This window comes from Schistocerca serialis, chromosome 2 (assembly GCF_023864345.2).
Source record: "Schistocerca serialis cubense isolate TAMUIC-IGC-003099 chromosome 2, iqSchSeri2.2, whole genome shotgun sequence".
Taxonomy (NCBI): Eukaryota; Metazoa; Arthropoda; class Insecta; order Orthoptera; family Acrididae; genus Schistocerca; species Schistocerca serialis.
In genome coordinates, this window is record NC_064639.1 from 1,023,158,829 (window position 1) to 1,023,176,266 (window position 17,438).

General features: G+C 43.9%; 1 protein-coding gene across 1 annotated transcript in view; it reads right to left on the reverse strand.

Annotated features, from left to right (window-relative positions):
• Positions 1–17,438, reverse strand: part of LOC126456606 (monocarboxylate transporter 12-like) — a 596,637-nt gene that overhangs the window by 32,013 nt on the left and 547,186 nt on the right. Inside the window, exon 6 of the mRNA XM_050092349.1 lies at positions 5,147–5,432. Within this exon, the coding sequence (XP_049948306.1) occupies positions 5,147–5,432 (286 nt within the window). The remainder of the gene's footprint in view (positions 1–5,146; positions 5,433–17,438) is intronic.

Sequence of the window (17,438 nt, forward strand, 5' to 3'; positions counted from 1 at the left end):
ATTGGCGTTATAGACTGCGACTATGGGAACAGCAAAGACAATGTGAACTAGTACGTGCTGATTAAGAAGCTCATTTCCAAACGGCACCAAACACGAACAATTAAAAAAAATGAGATAACAGGTGGCAGCACTACTTAGAGTCATTACCTACATAATAAGAACTGTTGTGAATACCAAAACATACCATATTCTTTATATATAGCCCCTTAAGATTTGCTGTTCATGGTGACGAGTACCAAATACAGTCTTATTTTGTTTCCAAGAAGTACCAAATCCCGGCAGCCAATCGTTGGTCATCTTTGTAATGACGTCACACCCGAAATGGCCGACGTCTGTGCACATAAAGTTGCTTTTAGTAACGACGTGTCTGGCGCTCTTTTATGCCCATTGTGTTTTGTAATTAAATTATGGAGTCTGATATATCAGATGAGCATCGTGAATCACCAACGGAAACTCCATAACAATAGCTACCAAACTTAACACGATTGTTTGATTAAAGGGATCAAGTTGATGTTTATTTATGCAATAAGAATTAGACAAATAAACATTTAATAGAGACACTGGGCGTAATGTGTCTCTACATCTGCCCGAATATAATAACAGAGCTACAAATCATATTCTGATGCTACTGTAGCTGTAAAACGTTTTTCGTCTCTCCTTGTAAATTATATTTTATAGATTTGGTACCTTTTGAAAATGAGTTTCTCGGTTAGGATCTCCTCATGATCTCAGAATAAGAAGTCGACTTTCATATTACCTGATGACTGAGTGAAACAGAACTATTACAAACTATGTATAGTTATCAAAACGAACATCGAGTTGGCTTGTGGCTTCGGGTCCTAAGTGAATTTTGTTACAAACTGGAAATAGCCTCTAGGCTTTGAGATATTACTGTGCGAAATACTTCCTCCCAACAGCGCAAGGTATGCACTGTAACTCTGTTTGAATTCCTCTTGACAATTACTAATAGCACTTTGTTCGGATTCAGGTATCGTCACCCTTTGCAATAATGTTGGTTGGCTGTACTTACACTTACTTCTGGATCGAGGATACTATCTTAGAATTCGAAAAATATCGTATCATCGACTTGAGCTGCTGGTAAAAATCTTTATTTATACAACCAGTTTCAGTCGGCTGACCATCATCAGGCTCATAAAAATATTTAGAGGATTAATTTAGGCAAAATTGAGATCGTGTACTCATTCATACATACACTACTTAGAACAGTTTATATAAATTGACGATGTAATTTATATTGCGATATGATAACAGTGTGTATTTCATGGTTCTATCATCTGACAGTTGTTTTCTGTATAACCTAACGTGACACTGTAAATACTTTTATGAAACTGATGATGGTCAGACGACAGAAACTGGGTGTATATGTAAAGAATTTTACCACCAGCTCAAGAAGACAGTACAAGATTTTTGAAATACATAAGAACCGTGGGGCGCCACCTCCCAAAAACGTATTGGTACCGTGTTAATTTGTTATCTCCATCTACACTGTAGAGCCCAGATCTAATTTAAAAGACGGAAAGGCTTAAGGAATTGTCTGAGATTTAGTTTCACCTTCCTAATTTTAGGGGGTTTCCTTCCTACTGTTACAGGTTCAAGTGTATCGGAGCGAACAGTTCAGAGCACATTGTTGACGATGAGAGTCTGCAGCAGATGGCTCTTAACGTATTCCAACGTTGACCCAACGACATCGTCAGTCACGATTGCACTAAACACAGAATCGTAGAGAGTGGTCCGTGGGTCAATGGAAACGCATCACAATGCCGTATTAAATACATTTCTTGTCACACCAGTTCGGTGGTCATGTTCGGAAACGTTGTCAACTAGGGGAATAGCTTCCGGAAACATGCACCGCATCACGGACGAAGGCCTTTGGGGGACAGTATTATTATATAGGACATTCTACAGGACCGTCATGCTCCTGTGATAGTGACGAAAGCATCTTGACAGCTGCGGATTACGTGACTTCTTTGCAGACAGCCTGCATCCCTTGCCACTTGATGTCTTCCCCAAGCGCGACTGCATCTTCCAAAATGGTAACTATCAACAGCGCCAGGGCAGATTCGTGCCACACCCGTATCGCGAACATGACAATGAACTTAAGTTCCGTAGCACGCCTTACCTGAAGCTGTAGCCACCAAATTCACTGATCTGAAATCGATGGAGCACTACTATGACACTATTGACTGACAGTACCATGCCCACAAAACACCAGAGCGTAATTTGGCGTAAAAGAGTGGCCTATGGATAGATGAGCTGCCACGATTGATTTGTCAAATCCATGACACGCATTGCGTTCCGAAGGTGGACAAACGAGCTGCGCCGGCAGCTGTGACCGAGCGGTACTAGGCGGTTCACTCCAGAACGGCGCGCCTGCTACGGTCGCAGGTTCGAATCATGCCTCGGATATGGATGTGTGTGATGTCCTTAGGTTAGTTAGGTTTAAGTAGTTCAAAGTCTAGGGGACTGATGACCTCGGATGTTAAGTCCCATAGTGCTTAGAGCCATCTGAACCATTTGAGCCAAATGCGCTGCTGTCAAACAGGTCGTCATAATGTTTTGGCTCAACGATGAATCTGCATTGCATACCAGAGGTAGGGTACTTATTAACTTTATTTCCACCGCCGCATAATCACTGTATAGAGAAATTTCAATCCTCGGGATGAGGGGATACGCGCACCAAGAACCATAATTGGGCATAAGCTACAGAAAGATAACACACACACACACACACACACACACACACACACACACACACACACACACACACACCTAGACAACTAACACCAACACATAATAAAGAAGAACCAACGCCAGAAGGTATCAATGTTGTTGTTGTGGTCTTCAGTTCAGAGACTGGTTTGATGCAGTTCTCCATGCAACTCTAACCTGTGCAAGCTTCTTCATCTCCAAGTATCATTTACAACCGACATCATTCTGAATCTGCTTAGTGGATTCATCTCTTGGTCTCCCTCTACGATTTTTATCCTCCACGCTGCCCTCCAATACTTAATTGGTGATCCCTTGATGACGCAGAACATGTCGTACCAACCGCTTCCTTCTTCTAGTCAAGTTGTACCACAAATATCTCTTCTCCCAAATTCTATTCAGTACCTCCTCATTAGTTATGTGATCTACCCATATAATCTTCAGCATTCTTCTGTAGCACCACATTTAGAAAGCTTCTTTGTCTTCTTGTCTAAACTATTTATCATCCATGTTTCACTTCCATGCAGGCTACACTCCATATAAATACTTTCAGAAAAACTTCCTGACACTTAAATCTATACTCGATGTTAACAAATGTCTTTTCTTCAGAAACATTTTTCTTGCCATTGCCAGTGTACATTTTATAACCAGCTGGTGTGGCCAAGCGGTTCTAGGCGCTTTAGTCTGGAACCGCGCGACCGCTACGGTCGCAGGTCCGAATCCTGCCTCGGGCATTGATATGTGTGATGTCCTTAGGTTAGTTATGTTTAAGTAGCTCTAAATTCTAGGGGACTGAGGACCTCAGATATTATGTCCCATAGTGCTCAGAGCCATTTGAACCATTTTTGAACAAAGCTCCAGAATGAGATTTTCACTCTGCAGCGAAGTGTGCGCTGATATGAAACTTCCTGGCAGATTAAAACTGTGTGCCGGACCGAGACTCGAACTCGGGACCTTTGCCTTTCACGGCCAAGTGCTCTACCAACTGAGCTACCCAAGCACGACAGACGCCCCCTCCTCACAGCTTCACTCGGGACCTTTGCCTTTCACGGCCAAGTGCTCTACCAACTGAGCTACCCAAGCACGACAGACGCCCCCTCCTCACAGCTTCACTTCTGCCAGTACCTCGTCTCCTACCTTCCAAACTTTACAGAAGCTGTCCTGCGAACCTTGCAGAACTAGCACTCCTGAAAGAAAGGATATTCCGGAGACATGGCTTAGCCACAGCCTGGGGGACGTTTCCAGAATGAGATTTTCACTCTGCAGCGGAGTGTGCGCTGATATGAAACTTCCTGGCAGATTGAAACTGTGTGCCGGAGCGAGACTCGAACTCGGGACCTTTGCCTTTCGCGGGCAAGTGCTCTACCAACTGAGCTACCCAAGCACGACTCACGCCCCGTCCTCACAGCTTCACTTCAGCCAGTACCTCGTCTGCTACCTTTCAAACTTTACAGAAGCTCTCCTGTTCGCAGGAGCTGTGAGGACGGGGCGTGAGTCGTGCTTGGGTTGCTCAGTTGGTAGAGCACTTGCCCGCGAAAGGCAAAGGTCCCGAGTTCGAGTCTCGGTCCGGCACACAGTTTTAATCTGGCAGGAAGTTTCATTAACAAAGCTACTGGGAAATCTACCGTAGCGTACAGTTATATTAATCGTCTACAGTAGGCCACTGTGGTTATGCAACTTCGTTCCTTATGCTATATGCTATAGTCAAAACTGCCGTACACTTCTGTACTACGTTACAGTGTCGCGTGCTACGGAATTGTGCCCTGTGGATTTCAGTGCGTACACAGACTGCAGGCAGAGAACTGCAGACAGAACCAAAACTTAAATAACGTGCTTGGTTTGTTCGATGTGACCGTCGAAACATAGTTACTACACGATGTACAGCGGCGTATTGACAGACGACTTACCAGCCGAGCGAGGTAGCGCTGTCGTGAGCAGATTGGAGTCGCATTCGGGAGGACGACGGTTCAAACACGCGCCCGATCTTCCTGATTTAGGTTTTCCGTGATTTTCCTAAACCACTTCAGCCTGATGCCTGAACGGTTCCTTTAAAAAGGACACGGCCGATTGCCTTCCACATCCTTCCCTAATCCAAGCTTCATCTCTAATGACCTCGTTGTCGACGGAACGTTAAACACTAATCTCTTCCTCCTCGTCCGCAGCTCATGGTCTCGCGGCCGCGTTCTCGTTCCCGAGCACGGGATCCCGGGTTAGATTCCCGGCGGGGTCAGGGATTTCCACCTGCCTCGAGATGACTGGGTGTTTGTGTTGTCCTCTTCATTTCATCATCATTCATGCAAATGGCAAGATTGAACTGGGAAAAGGTTAGGAATTTGCACGGGCGCTGATAAACGCGCAGTTGAGCGCCCCAAAATCCAAACATCATCATCACATCATCCTCCTCCTCCTTAGGACTCACCAGGTAGAATAGCGGTGAGTAGACTCCGAAGGCAGCGACGGCGGCGGCGAGCATGAGCAGCTGCACGGCGCGGATGCGCAGCGGCGTCAGGTCGAAGAAGGGCTGCTTGGGCTGGCGGTGTTGTGGCGTCTTCTTCAGCTTCACCTTCTTGCGCTGGTTCTTCAGGTGCTGGATGGCGCGCCGCTGCGGGTGGTACATGGACGCCGAGCGGTACAGCATGCCCAGGAAGAAGGCGGCGCACAGCAGCACCGTGACGGCCTGCAGTCCCAGGCGCCAGCCCCACTGCCTGCCGGAAGACCACCGCTCACTCAGCTGTCCCGCCAGAGTGTGCCCACTGATTACTGGCAAAACTCAATGTTCTAGTTATAACACTGCCACATGGTGCCTAAAAGTATAACTTTATTTATTTTGCAATCCTTGCACAGAGCGGAGATCACTGAAGTTAAGCGCTGTTGGGCGTGGTCGGCACTTGGATGGGTGACCATCCAGGCCTTCATGCGCTGTTGCCAGTTTTCGTGGTGCACTCAGCCTCATGATACCAACTGAGGAGCTACTCGACCGAATAGTAGTGGCTTCGGTCAAGAATACCATCTTACGACCGGGCGAGCGGTGTGCTGACCCCATGCCCCTCCCATCCGCATTCTCCTGCGAGGATGACACGGCGGTCGGATGGTCCCGGTTGGCCACTCGTGGCCTGAAGACGGAAAGAGAATGCACAGGGCGGAACAAATAAAAGTGGCCTGGACGAGTGGATACGATTGGACGCGAACGTGCCGTGTGATCAAAAAGTGAGTATAAATTTGAAAACTTAATAAACCACGGAATAATGTAGACAGAGAGGTAAAAATTGACACACATGCTTGGAATGACATGGGGTTTTATTAGAACCCAAGATCTCTTGCACGCATCGTTTGGTGATGATCGTGTGCTCAGCCGCCTCTTTCGTCATGCTTGGCCTCCCAGGTCCCCAGACCTCAGTCCGTGCGATTATTGGCTTTGGGGTTACCTGAAGTCGCGAATGTATCGTGATCGACCGACATCTCTAGGGATGCTTAAAGACAACATCCGACACCAGTGCCTCACCATAACTCCGGACATACTTTACAGTGCTGTTCGCAACATTATTCTTCGACTATAGCTATTCTTGAGGAAAGATGGTGGGCATATTGAGCATTTCCTGTAAAGAACATCGTCTTTGCTTTGTCTTACTTTGTTATGCTAATTATTACTATTCTGATCAGATGAAGCGCCATCTGTCGGACTTTTTTGAACGTTTGTATTTTTTTGGTTGTAATAAAACCCTATGTCATTCCAAGCATGTGTGTTAATTTGTACCTCTCTATCTACATTATTCCGTGATTTATTCAGTTTTCAAATTTATACTGACGTTTTGGTCACCCTGTATATAGGCTATATAACGAGACCCCATGACGCACACAGCACGGGTACGTCCGACACCTGAGCCACACCAATTCAGAGCATAATGCGGTCTGTCTCAGCATGAATGGAGCAGTGCAAAGGCGACGATGGTACTCAATGTGCAGCAGGTGTTCATTATGAAAAGTGTAGTGACAACAAAGACGTGGAAATGGTGTGGTCAGTTGTTTACTGAGAAGTTTAATGGTGTCAAAGTACCCTGCAGGACAATGCGGATGAGACTGCAGCAAGCAGTCCAGCTTCGATCCGCCTTCAGCAACATGCTGACCAGGGCCCAAAAGGGAAGACATGAATGGTGGTTACCTTCAACGTCTGTTATATCAGGTTAGTGCTGTATTTCCTTTCCCATGCTACGATTCTTTTTATCTTGGAACTAGGTTCCCTTGGCCACTTTTATTTGTTCTGCCCTGTGTCATGAAGTGCTTATAGTGAAAGTGCAGCTGCTCACAGAAATTCAGTGTGGGCTGTAACTCTCGTATGGCAGCGAAACATGGTAGATATGCTAATGTGTTAACGAGGAACCGACCTACGCTGGAAGAAAATTAGTTCCAATTTTGGCCACCTGGTGCAAATCTGGCGCTGTACGCCATCTCGTCGACGTCTACGGTGTTCATATTAAAGAAACGGCGTAATTGGCGGATGCCTTTGTCACTTGTTTGACATATTCTGCCTACATCCTATTCTTAACCCATTACATACGGAATTATTTCTATACGTTTTCCTTGCATTGACGCTGCCAGATATGAACATGGTTGTCAAAATTGGAACTAATTTTTCCCAATGTAAGTTGGCTCAGCATTAACGCATCATAATATCTATGAAGTTTTGCTGTACTTTAATTACAATCACCCAGCATTTATGACCACCTAGATACCCGTTCGGTCTAACGCACTGTTTCCTGGGCGCCAAGGCGTGCCGGTCCCCGGCACGAATCCGCTTGGCGGTTTAGTGTCGAGGCCCGGTGTGCCGTCCAGCCTGTGTTCTAGGGGACTAATGACCTCAGAAGTTGCGTCCCATAGTGCTCAGAGCCATTTGAACCAATAAGGGGAACCAGCCCGCATTCGCCGAGGTAGATAGAAAACTGCGTTAAAATGCTTAATATGTCCGCCATCATTCAAAAATGGCTCTGAGCACTATGGGACTTAACATCTGAGGTCATCAGTCCCCTAGAACTTAGAACTACTTAAACCTAACTAACCTAAGGACATCACACACATCCATGCCCGAGGCAGGATTCGAACCTGCGACCGTAGCGGTCTCGCAGTTCCAGACTGCAGCGCCTAGAACCGCACGGCCACTTCGGCCGGCGTTCCCCGAATTCCACCTCGGTTCTACTAGGTCGGCGATTGCTGCGCCAACACTATCTCCAGGTACGCGTACACCATAATTACTCTACCACGCAAACATTGAGGTTACATTCATCTGGTGTGAGACGTTCCCAGGGGGGGTCCACTGGTAGCTGAACCGCACAATAACCCTGGATTCGGTGTGAGGGGGTGGTGGGGTGGGTGGACTGATGTGGCCTGTTGTGGGGTTGTGAACCATTGAAGGCTACAGCGGGACAAAGCCTCTTTGTTGTTTCTAGGCCCCCGGTTTAATACACAATACACATACCCAATATTTTTCTGAATATAAACATATCTTATTACTTCCTTGGTAATGATCATTAACTGATGTACGATAACGTGTAATTCTGAAAATATATTAGAAAACAGTATTGTAAAATAATGTAGCAGCAACGCTGGTAAAGTCAGGGACCTCGCACTATGTACAGTCAAAAGACATTATTGGGAACAGTGCTTGATCGAGCACTGATTAACAGTATGGCACTAACATCGTTGAGGCACGTGCGTGCATAGGTAAGAAGGAGCGCTGTTAGTGAACACTGATCGATCATGGACGAATACGGCTAGCGTAAGTAATGAAGTGCAGTGTCGTTGTGGTATCCAAAGTGAAGGAAGATACTGTTTATTTTTAATGAACGAGCGTATATCTGGGTCACACTTCCTAGTTTAATCAAGAAGGGTTGCCACATGAAATAATGGAAGAAGAGTACTGTGTGGCCACTCATTTCCGAAGGAACTATGCATCATAATTCGGAATAACAAAATGGTTCAAATGGCTCTAAGCACTATCGGACTTAACATCTGATGTCATCAGTCCACTAGACTTACAACTACTTAAACCTAACTAACTTAAGGACATCACACACATCCATGCCCGAGGCAGGATTCGAACCTGCGACCGTAGCAGCAGCGCTGTTCCGGAATGAGGCGCCTAGAACCACTCGGGCACAGCGGCCGGCTTCGGAAAAACACTTGCACAGCAATATCGACAACGGGCAAGAAAGTTAAATTTCACCCCTGTAGGGTAATATACATTATGGATGTACGAATACAGGTTGTATACATCTGGTTGACGACACATAGATGTTTGGGTCTGGACGTGAGTCGTATTCGGATAGCCAAATAGTAAGGCGACGGTTCGAGATAAGCGGGAAATCTGGGTTCGAGTCCCGACCCGGCACAAATTTTCACTGTCGTAGTTCCACTATACAGCTGATGGTTGTCCATATTCGCAGCTGCGAATATATTTCATATACTGTGAATAAACTTCAACTCTTCGAGAACCTACTCCATCATTTAAAAAAGGAACGCATTTATTGGCAGCCTGACTTGTGATCTCTTTACCAACGTTAACTCAACATTTCGTTTTAGTCTACAGTCTGCCATAGCGGGACTGCAGCTGAACCTAATGAATCGAAATACTTCGCTGGCGAAGTGTGTGTCCCAAATCGACTACGGCTGGAACTGCGTTAAGCTATTTAGAGTAAGACTGGAATATGAAACTCCAAAATATGTGGCAATAACAACAACATATAGAAGAACGAAATGTACAGTATCAGCTGAAAGTAGCACCTGGCCTAAGCAGAACATCAGACGCTAGTACGCTCTAACACTCTCAGAAGCCCTATAGCCCTTAGAAAGTCCCATTTTGAACAAAAAGGAACATTTTCAGAAATTTGTCTACGAGGGAAGGTTATTTGGGAATATCTTGACACCAATAGAAGGGCTGGGGTAGTATAGGAAACAAACCGTATAGAGCCCGAGTACATTGAAAATGGCGATTTTTGCTGAATTATGTGGTCATTGTTGGAATAGCAGGAATTACCGAACGGCTTATTGAGTCCAGAATGATATTTTCACTCTGCAGCGGAGTGTGCGCTGATAAGAAACTTCCTGACAGATTAAAACTGTGTGGCGGACCGAGATTCGAACTCGGGACCTTTGCACTTCGTGGGCAAGTGCTCTACCTACTGATCTACACAAGCACGACTCACGCCCCGTCCTCACAGCTTTACTTCTGCCAGTACCTCGTCTCCTACCTTCCAAACTTTACAGAAGCTCTCCTGCGAACCTTGCAGAATTAGCGCTCCTGAAAGGAAAATTGTTGCGGAAACATGGCTTAGCCACAGCCTGGGGGACTTTTTCAGAATGATATTTTCACTCTGCAGCGGAGTGTGTGCTGATATGAAACTTCTTTCTTTCAGGAGTGCTACTTCTGCAAGGTTCGCAAGAGAGCTTCTGTAAAGTTTGGAAGGTAGGAGACGATATACAGGCAGAAGTAAAGCTGTGAGGACGGGGCGTGAGTCGTGCTTGGGTAGTTCAGTTGATAGAGCACTTCCCCGCGAAAAGCAAAGGTCTCGAGTTCGAGTCTCGGTCCGGCACACGGCTTGTTGAAAGCTAAATTCTCTTTAATGGTCATTTCTATCGTAACATTACCTAGTTTGTGTGCTGTGCTTTCCGTGTTATCGAATAAAATGACACGAAGATGCCGTCCGGTTACAGAAGTTCAGCTGCTGTGTCTTCTAAGTCAAGTTTACGAGGACTTCTTCATACCCAATCCAGCACATTATGATTGGACAGATAGTGATGTCGATAAGCCTGTAAGTGAATTGGTCATTAGAAATATTCAAAACATTAGTGAACCAGAAAACTCTTAACCAGTAAAGTCATATCCAAATTTTGATCTTGCTATAGCGTCCTCCCCCGATTCCGAAGTAGAACTAGAGCATATGCCTCACAAATCTGCTACAATACACAAAACAGATGATTTTAGATGAAGACTCTCATTTGGACCGCAAACTCTATGATTTCCATAACAGTCAAATGGTTCAAATGGCTCTGAGCACTATCGGACTTAACTTCTGAGGTCATCAGTCCCCTAGAACTTAGAACTACTTAAACCTAACTAATCTAAGAACATCACACACATCCATGCCCGAGGCAGGATTCGAACCTCCGACTGTACCGGTCGTGAGGTTCCAGACTAAAGCGCCTAGAACCGCTCGGCCACCCCGGCCAGCCCATAACAGTCACTCCGATTGCGAAATTATCAATTAAGACGATTCAACTGCTTTATTTGACTGTTTAACAAGAGCACTGATCGGGTTTACTGTTTCATTGCCGTAAATTTTCTGATGACTCATGCGAGAAATATGAAATAACACTTATTGGGCCAACAATCAATCACTATCTACTCCAGTGTTTGTGCGGGTCATGACCAAAAGTAGGTATGTTCTGTTACTAAGGATGTTACAGTTTGTTGATAACAGTGAGGATCCTGGAGATAACAAAATCTGGAAAATTGTGGAGCAGCTAAGAAAAGTATTTCTAGATGGCTTATATTCTTTTAAAATATGTGCATTGACGTAAGATTAGTTCTCTAGAAAGGTCGTGTTTTCTTCAAGCAGTACATTCCATCCAAACGCTGTAAATTTGACGTAAACTTATTTCGAGTTGTGTGATTGTGAAACTGGATGTGTTCTGGACTTATTTATGAGGCTGCAGCAACGGGCGTAAAGAAAGAGAAACTGATTTTAGTGTCAATTTTAGAACACCTGTAATTATTATTCTTACCTTTCAAGAATGCTACCTTGGTAAAGGTCAGGCAGTGTACGTTGACGACTGATACACTAGCCCGATGTAATTTTCTTATTTGTACTACAAAGCGACTAATGCTTGTGGAAGTGTAAGGAAAATCGTAAAGGCAAGTCTGCTTTATATATATATATATATATATATATATATATATATATATATATATATATATAAACCAGGTGAGATCCATTTTATGCCAACAGATAAATTTCTTCCTCTCAAGTGGCAGGACAAGCAGGAAGTGAGGATGCTTTCAACTCTTGACCAAAGCGAAATTATAGGGAGTGAATGATTTGACAGAAGTACAAATGAAGCAAAAAGTAAATCAGCTTCCATCGTAAGATACACTGAACATATGTGGGCCATCGACAGCAGCAACATGATACTAAGTTCAGTAAAATGTGTACGAAAATCTATGAAATAGCATGAAAACTACTTTTTCATTTTGGATCTGTCTTTGCTGAAGGCGTGTGCGTTATATAAAACTGTAAGAGAAAGAAATATTTCAATATCTGCTTTTCAGTGGGCTCTCGTCAAGGAAACCCTAGAGATTCACCACCGATCGTAAACAGAGGGTCGCCATGGAAGGAAATCGGCTGGTGCTGATAACCCCTTACGCCTGAACTACCGCCACCTTATCTCGTTAATCCTAGGAACATCAAAGAAGAAGACCGCGCAGATAAAAGGTGTGTTGTATATGCAGAATAAGCTAAATCAAGTGACACTAAATACACGTGTATAAAATGTATTGCACATTTATTTCTAAAATTTTATTTCGAAAGATATCACACTCTGATGTTTTATTAATGTATTAATTTGTCTATAGCCGACCGCGGTGGTCTAGCGGATCTAGGCGCTCAGTCCGGAACCGCGCGACTGCTACGGTCGCAGGTTCGAATCCTGCCTCGGGCATGGATGTGTGTGATGTCCTTAGGTTAGTTAGGTTTAAGGAGTTCTAAGTTCTAGGGGACTGATGACCACAGATGTTAAGTCCCACAGTGCTCAGAGCCATTTCAACCAATCTGTCTATTGTTTCTCCTAATAATGTAACTTCTTGAAAAAAGTCTCTATAAATGCTTAAAAAAGGAACAATTTAACATGATAATACTGTATTTTGCGTCATAATTTTCTCTCAATAATAACGATAGACTGCTAGATTTATACATATACGTACCACTTGAAACTTATGCACGCATCGCAAGTGGCCAAATGGTCAAAATTGTTCAAATGGCTCTAAGCACTATGGAACTTAACATCTGAGGTCATCAGTCCCCTAGACTTAGAAACTACTTAAGCCTAACGAACCTAGGGACATCACACACATCCATGCCCGAGACAGGATTCGAACCTGCGACCGTAGCAGCATCGTGGTTTTGGATTAAAGCGCCTAGAAGCACTCGGCCATAACGGCCGGCAGTAAATGGTCCATGAAATAGTTAACATATGAGGCTTAAGAGATGATATCATAGGATATTCAACGTCAACCACAAAAAATGTTCGAAAAGTCTTCAAAGTCACTGGAGTTTTCACGACAAACCGCCCCGTAAGAAGAGAACGTCTGGTAAACATGACAGGAAGGCACTCCGCGGCTGAAACAAGCAAGACAACTGGGCTAATATCCAGGCCAAACACTGTGGTCACACAGTGACTGGTACATATTTCACATCATTAGTAGTTAAGTAAACACTGATGTATATTATGTGCAGTTCCAAGATATATTTTAAATTTGCATGAAAAATGTTGTTATATATTACATTCAGTCAATTTGTATGTAATATATCAGGCTGTTTCATTCAGCTGCAGCGATGAGTCTTCGTGGCAGAGAATTATGACTCTGATTTTCCGTAAATTAAGTCCAGTGTGAGAGATCGCAGCAGCGCTGACTTAATTTCAATGGAACTGAAATTCCTGCCGGAGTTTCCGTACCATGTACAATTGGAACATACGTCTTCGTGCAGCTTCAGTAATTATTATCAAGCATGGAGGTTAACATTCAGCGAAGGAATACATTTTCCTTAGCTGAATACAGAAGTAGTTTCGGAAGTGACTTAGGGCTCGCAGAGAACTCAGAGATTTTATGCTGCCGTAAGATGTCAGAGGCTTCACAAATAGGTCAGCGTAAGTCTTCCTTTCATTAAATTAAATAGTATCAACGGTTTGCGCATCCGTGGTTGATATCACCTGAAGGGGGACAAAAACAAGGGAAAATTTTACATTAACGTGAAAGTCTATCAATCTGCATATGCAGCACAGACAGTACAGGACGTTTAATGTTCAACAGCTATCAGGAGTTGTTTTAGCTCGTGACGTAAGGGACTCGATAATGGATCCTTGAGGACAGTTCAATCAGTTGAGAAAACGGAGAAAAATGAGGAATGGGAGTAATGATTTCCAGTAGTTTCCTTAGGCAAAATTACGGTCGTCTGGTTCTGTCGTAGTTCATTTTATGTGGAGAGATGTAAGGTGAAGGTGTGTATTGTTATTAACATTTCTACATCTACATCTACATCTTAGTGATACTGTGCTATTCACAATAAAGTGCCTGGTAGAGGGTTCAATGAAGCATCTTCATGCTGTCTCTCTACCGTTCCATTCTCGAACGGCACGCGGGAAAATCGAGCACTTAAATTCTAATTTAGGAACGGGAGGGCTGTGGTGAATGATCGGTGACAGCCTTATCATAATGGGCAATAAAAAATTTTCCGCTCGAAGCCCGTACAGTAAAGCATCGGTATGCCAATCAGGAAAAATCTCCGTAAGCATAGAGCCAGTCATTCGTGACCTACTGCGTGAAGAAATTCGCAGCTGCCTGCTGCACAACATCATCGTCCTAAAGGAATCGCCGACCGTTCAAGGCCTTTTTTATGGGACCCAAGGCGTGATAATCGCTTGGGGAGAGATCATGATTATAGGGTGGATCCTCTGGTGTCTGCTACTTGCGTTGGCGTAGCTCCAGCGTTACGACATTTGCGATATGGAGACGTGCGTTGTCATGAACCAGTAGCACCCCTTGTCGCAGTCTCCCCAGAGGTTTCGTCTTATGGCTGCTTGTTTACCCGCAGCAGAGTCGCGCTGAATAGCGTATAAGCTGCAGCACCACCCTCAAACGGGAGAGTTTTGACAGCCCATTATACATAGTAGGGCTATTAGACACCTTGCAAACGTGCTACTTCATCAGACCGACCAGGTAAATTAGTTGATGTGGAAATAAGCCACATTGTTTCTAAGAAAACTAATATGTTACTAATTTTGTATGGGTCTCGCAACATCCCAGTAATCACCCACGTACGTTTTTCCCGCTCTGTCCAGAATGTTTCTAGAAATCAGTCGAGATGTCAAGTGAGGATTATTAATCATCAATATTTTCTGATACAGTAACTAAATCTTAAAGTTTATCTGACTGCAGTCATTCACAGGCGTCACACCGCTTGTGTAGGATCTGTGAATAGAAATTCAGGCTAGTAACCTTTATCTAAATAATGTCACTATAAGTGTGGGAAGTTTCCATGTGTAAAAAATGTTTCCTCTACACACCGTACTATTACTACGCCACTGCTTGAACTGTTTAAGAGTCGGTCGTGACAATGTAGACGAAAAATTACAAATAATTTTAACGTTGCAAATTATTGGCTATCTCTTCTGTAGCACTGTTCCTACTAAGTACGAGCAATGGGGTGACACAATTAACGGAATAAATCAAAAGAAGGAATGAAACATATTTCTCCAGCTGAGCTGTGTCTTCCATTAGTGTCTGTGTCACTGCTGGTATTCTAACTCGTGGTTGATCTGTGATACCTCTCGTTCATTCATTACAGAGGTCTCTCTCTTATTTCTTACCTGTTCCCATTGCTTTCGAATTAATAAGTACACATAACGTTGCACATTATTCTTTCCGAAGAATTTCGTCGTGTAGAAGAGATAATTATAAAAATGACTCAAATGGCTCTTAGCACAATGGGACTTAACTTCTGAGGTCATCAGTCCCCTAGAACTTAGAACTACTTAAACCTAACTAACCTAAGGACATCACACACATCCATGCCCTAGGCAGGATTCGAACCTGTGACCGTAGCGGTCGCGCGGTTCCAGACTGTAGCACCTAGAGCCGCTCGGCCACCCCGGCCGGCAGATAATTATACACTAAAAATTTAGAAACAATATTCTTGTCCTCTGTAAAGCAATTGTTTATAAATGTAATCGTTATCAAGGACAAATGACTTCAACACTTCTGGTCGGAGGAATCCGAAAACCTAGAGGTATGAAAAACAAGGAAAATTAAGCATATCCTCCAAATGTTTACGTACGTGGCGATAAAAGTCTTTGCACAGGTAATGAAATTGACGTAAATTATAGGCCGTTGGTTTGTGGGCGCGCAGATGGCGCCCGATTGCTTCATAATTTTATTCCGTCACATTCAGATCTGGCGAGTTTGGTGCCTACAGAAAAAACGTCCCACGGAACAAGAGTTCGCTGTAACGCTCCTCTATAGCTCGTTTCTGGCCTCGTAATACGGACAGTTATCCTGCTGGAAACGTCGCTGTCGGGGAAGATATCAAACTTGAGAGGTTGCAGGCGGTCTGCAATGATGTTCACTTAGCTCACTGCTGTGACAGTTTTCGTGGAAACACAGATAAATGTTACCCACAGCATAATAAAGTCCTCATTAGCCTGCGTCTGTAGCGCGGTGCATCCTTTGAGCAGCCATTCTTCTGGATGAAGATAAAGCATGTGATAAGAATGAAAGGGAAAACAAGTCACGGGTCAATTCCATCAACATCCGCATATGCTATGAAAAGCGGACAGTCCTACGTCAGCACCTGAAAGACATTTCTTTGATTGATTAGAAGCGTAAATTTCTCAATGTTCTGAAATGCAGTTTGTGTTTTCCTGATCTGGTCACTAAATTGGTTTGAGATGACTTTTATGGAAGAGAATTATTAGACAATATTTCGTTTCTGTGGTTGGTCAAAAGTGTTTTACTGCACTAATCACAACATTCTTTCAAATAAGTTAAAATTTTATGGCGTCACAGAAATGTTAAACAATGCTTAAGTCTTATCTGCGTAACAGGAACCAATAGGTGTCAGTTCGAAATAAACAATCAGTTGCCATTCGTTCCCGAGATATCATCCAAGGACCTTAGGACTTCCTTAGGCGTACCGATTTATCAGTTACGTTATTAGAATGTCCTGGATTAAATTCCAAATGTCTCCACAGCATCTCATCAAGCGAGGACATGTGACATCGCTGATGGTGATTAGTCTGTCGGGTAGGGAAGTTAAACTTGCTAGCCTCCTTGGTTCTATTCACGACGAGTAGTCCAAGTGCCGGCATTGGGTTCCACAGTCTCCCTTCACGTTATCCACAACAAAGCAAACGCCACACTACGTTGAGCAAGCAGTCATCACAGTCATCCAAACGACACAGGTATACACTTGACACTCTGTACCAGGCTGGAGGAAGACAGTGGCATAGGACCTCCACTAGGACTACTTCACCTAGAATGACGTTGCAGCATTTCTGTATCTGGTACCTACGCTCGTTTCCTGAGTATGGGACTACTTTGACTTGATTACACTCTACGTTTGCTTAGTTCGCATATTATTCATTTTTTACGCAAATGAAGTTTCGGAAAGAGCTGTTGGCCTTGGTCTCTGGCATGAAGTACATGTAACTTACGCAAATGTTTTATCCTGTGACATCTACCAGGGCTGTCCAGAAAGTAAGTTACGATCGGTCGCGAAATGGAAACGACTATGAAAATCCGATAAAGCTTTGCAAAGATGTGCTGGGCAGTGTCTCTAGTATGACTCTTTATTTATTTATTTTATTTATTTATTTATTTATTGTTCCGTGGGACCACATTTAGGAGAAGTCTCCATGGTCATGGAACTAGTCAATACATGAAATTATAA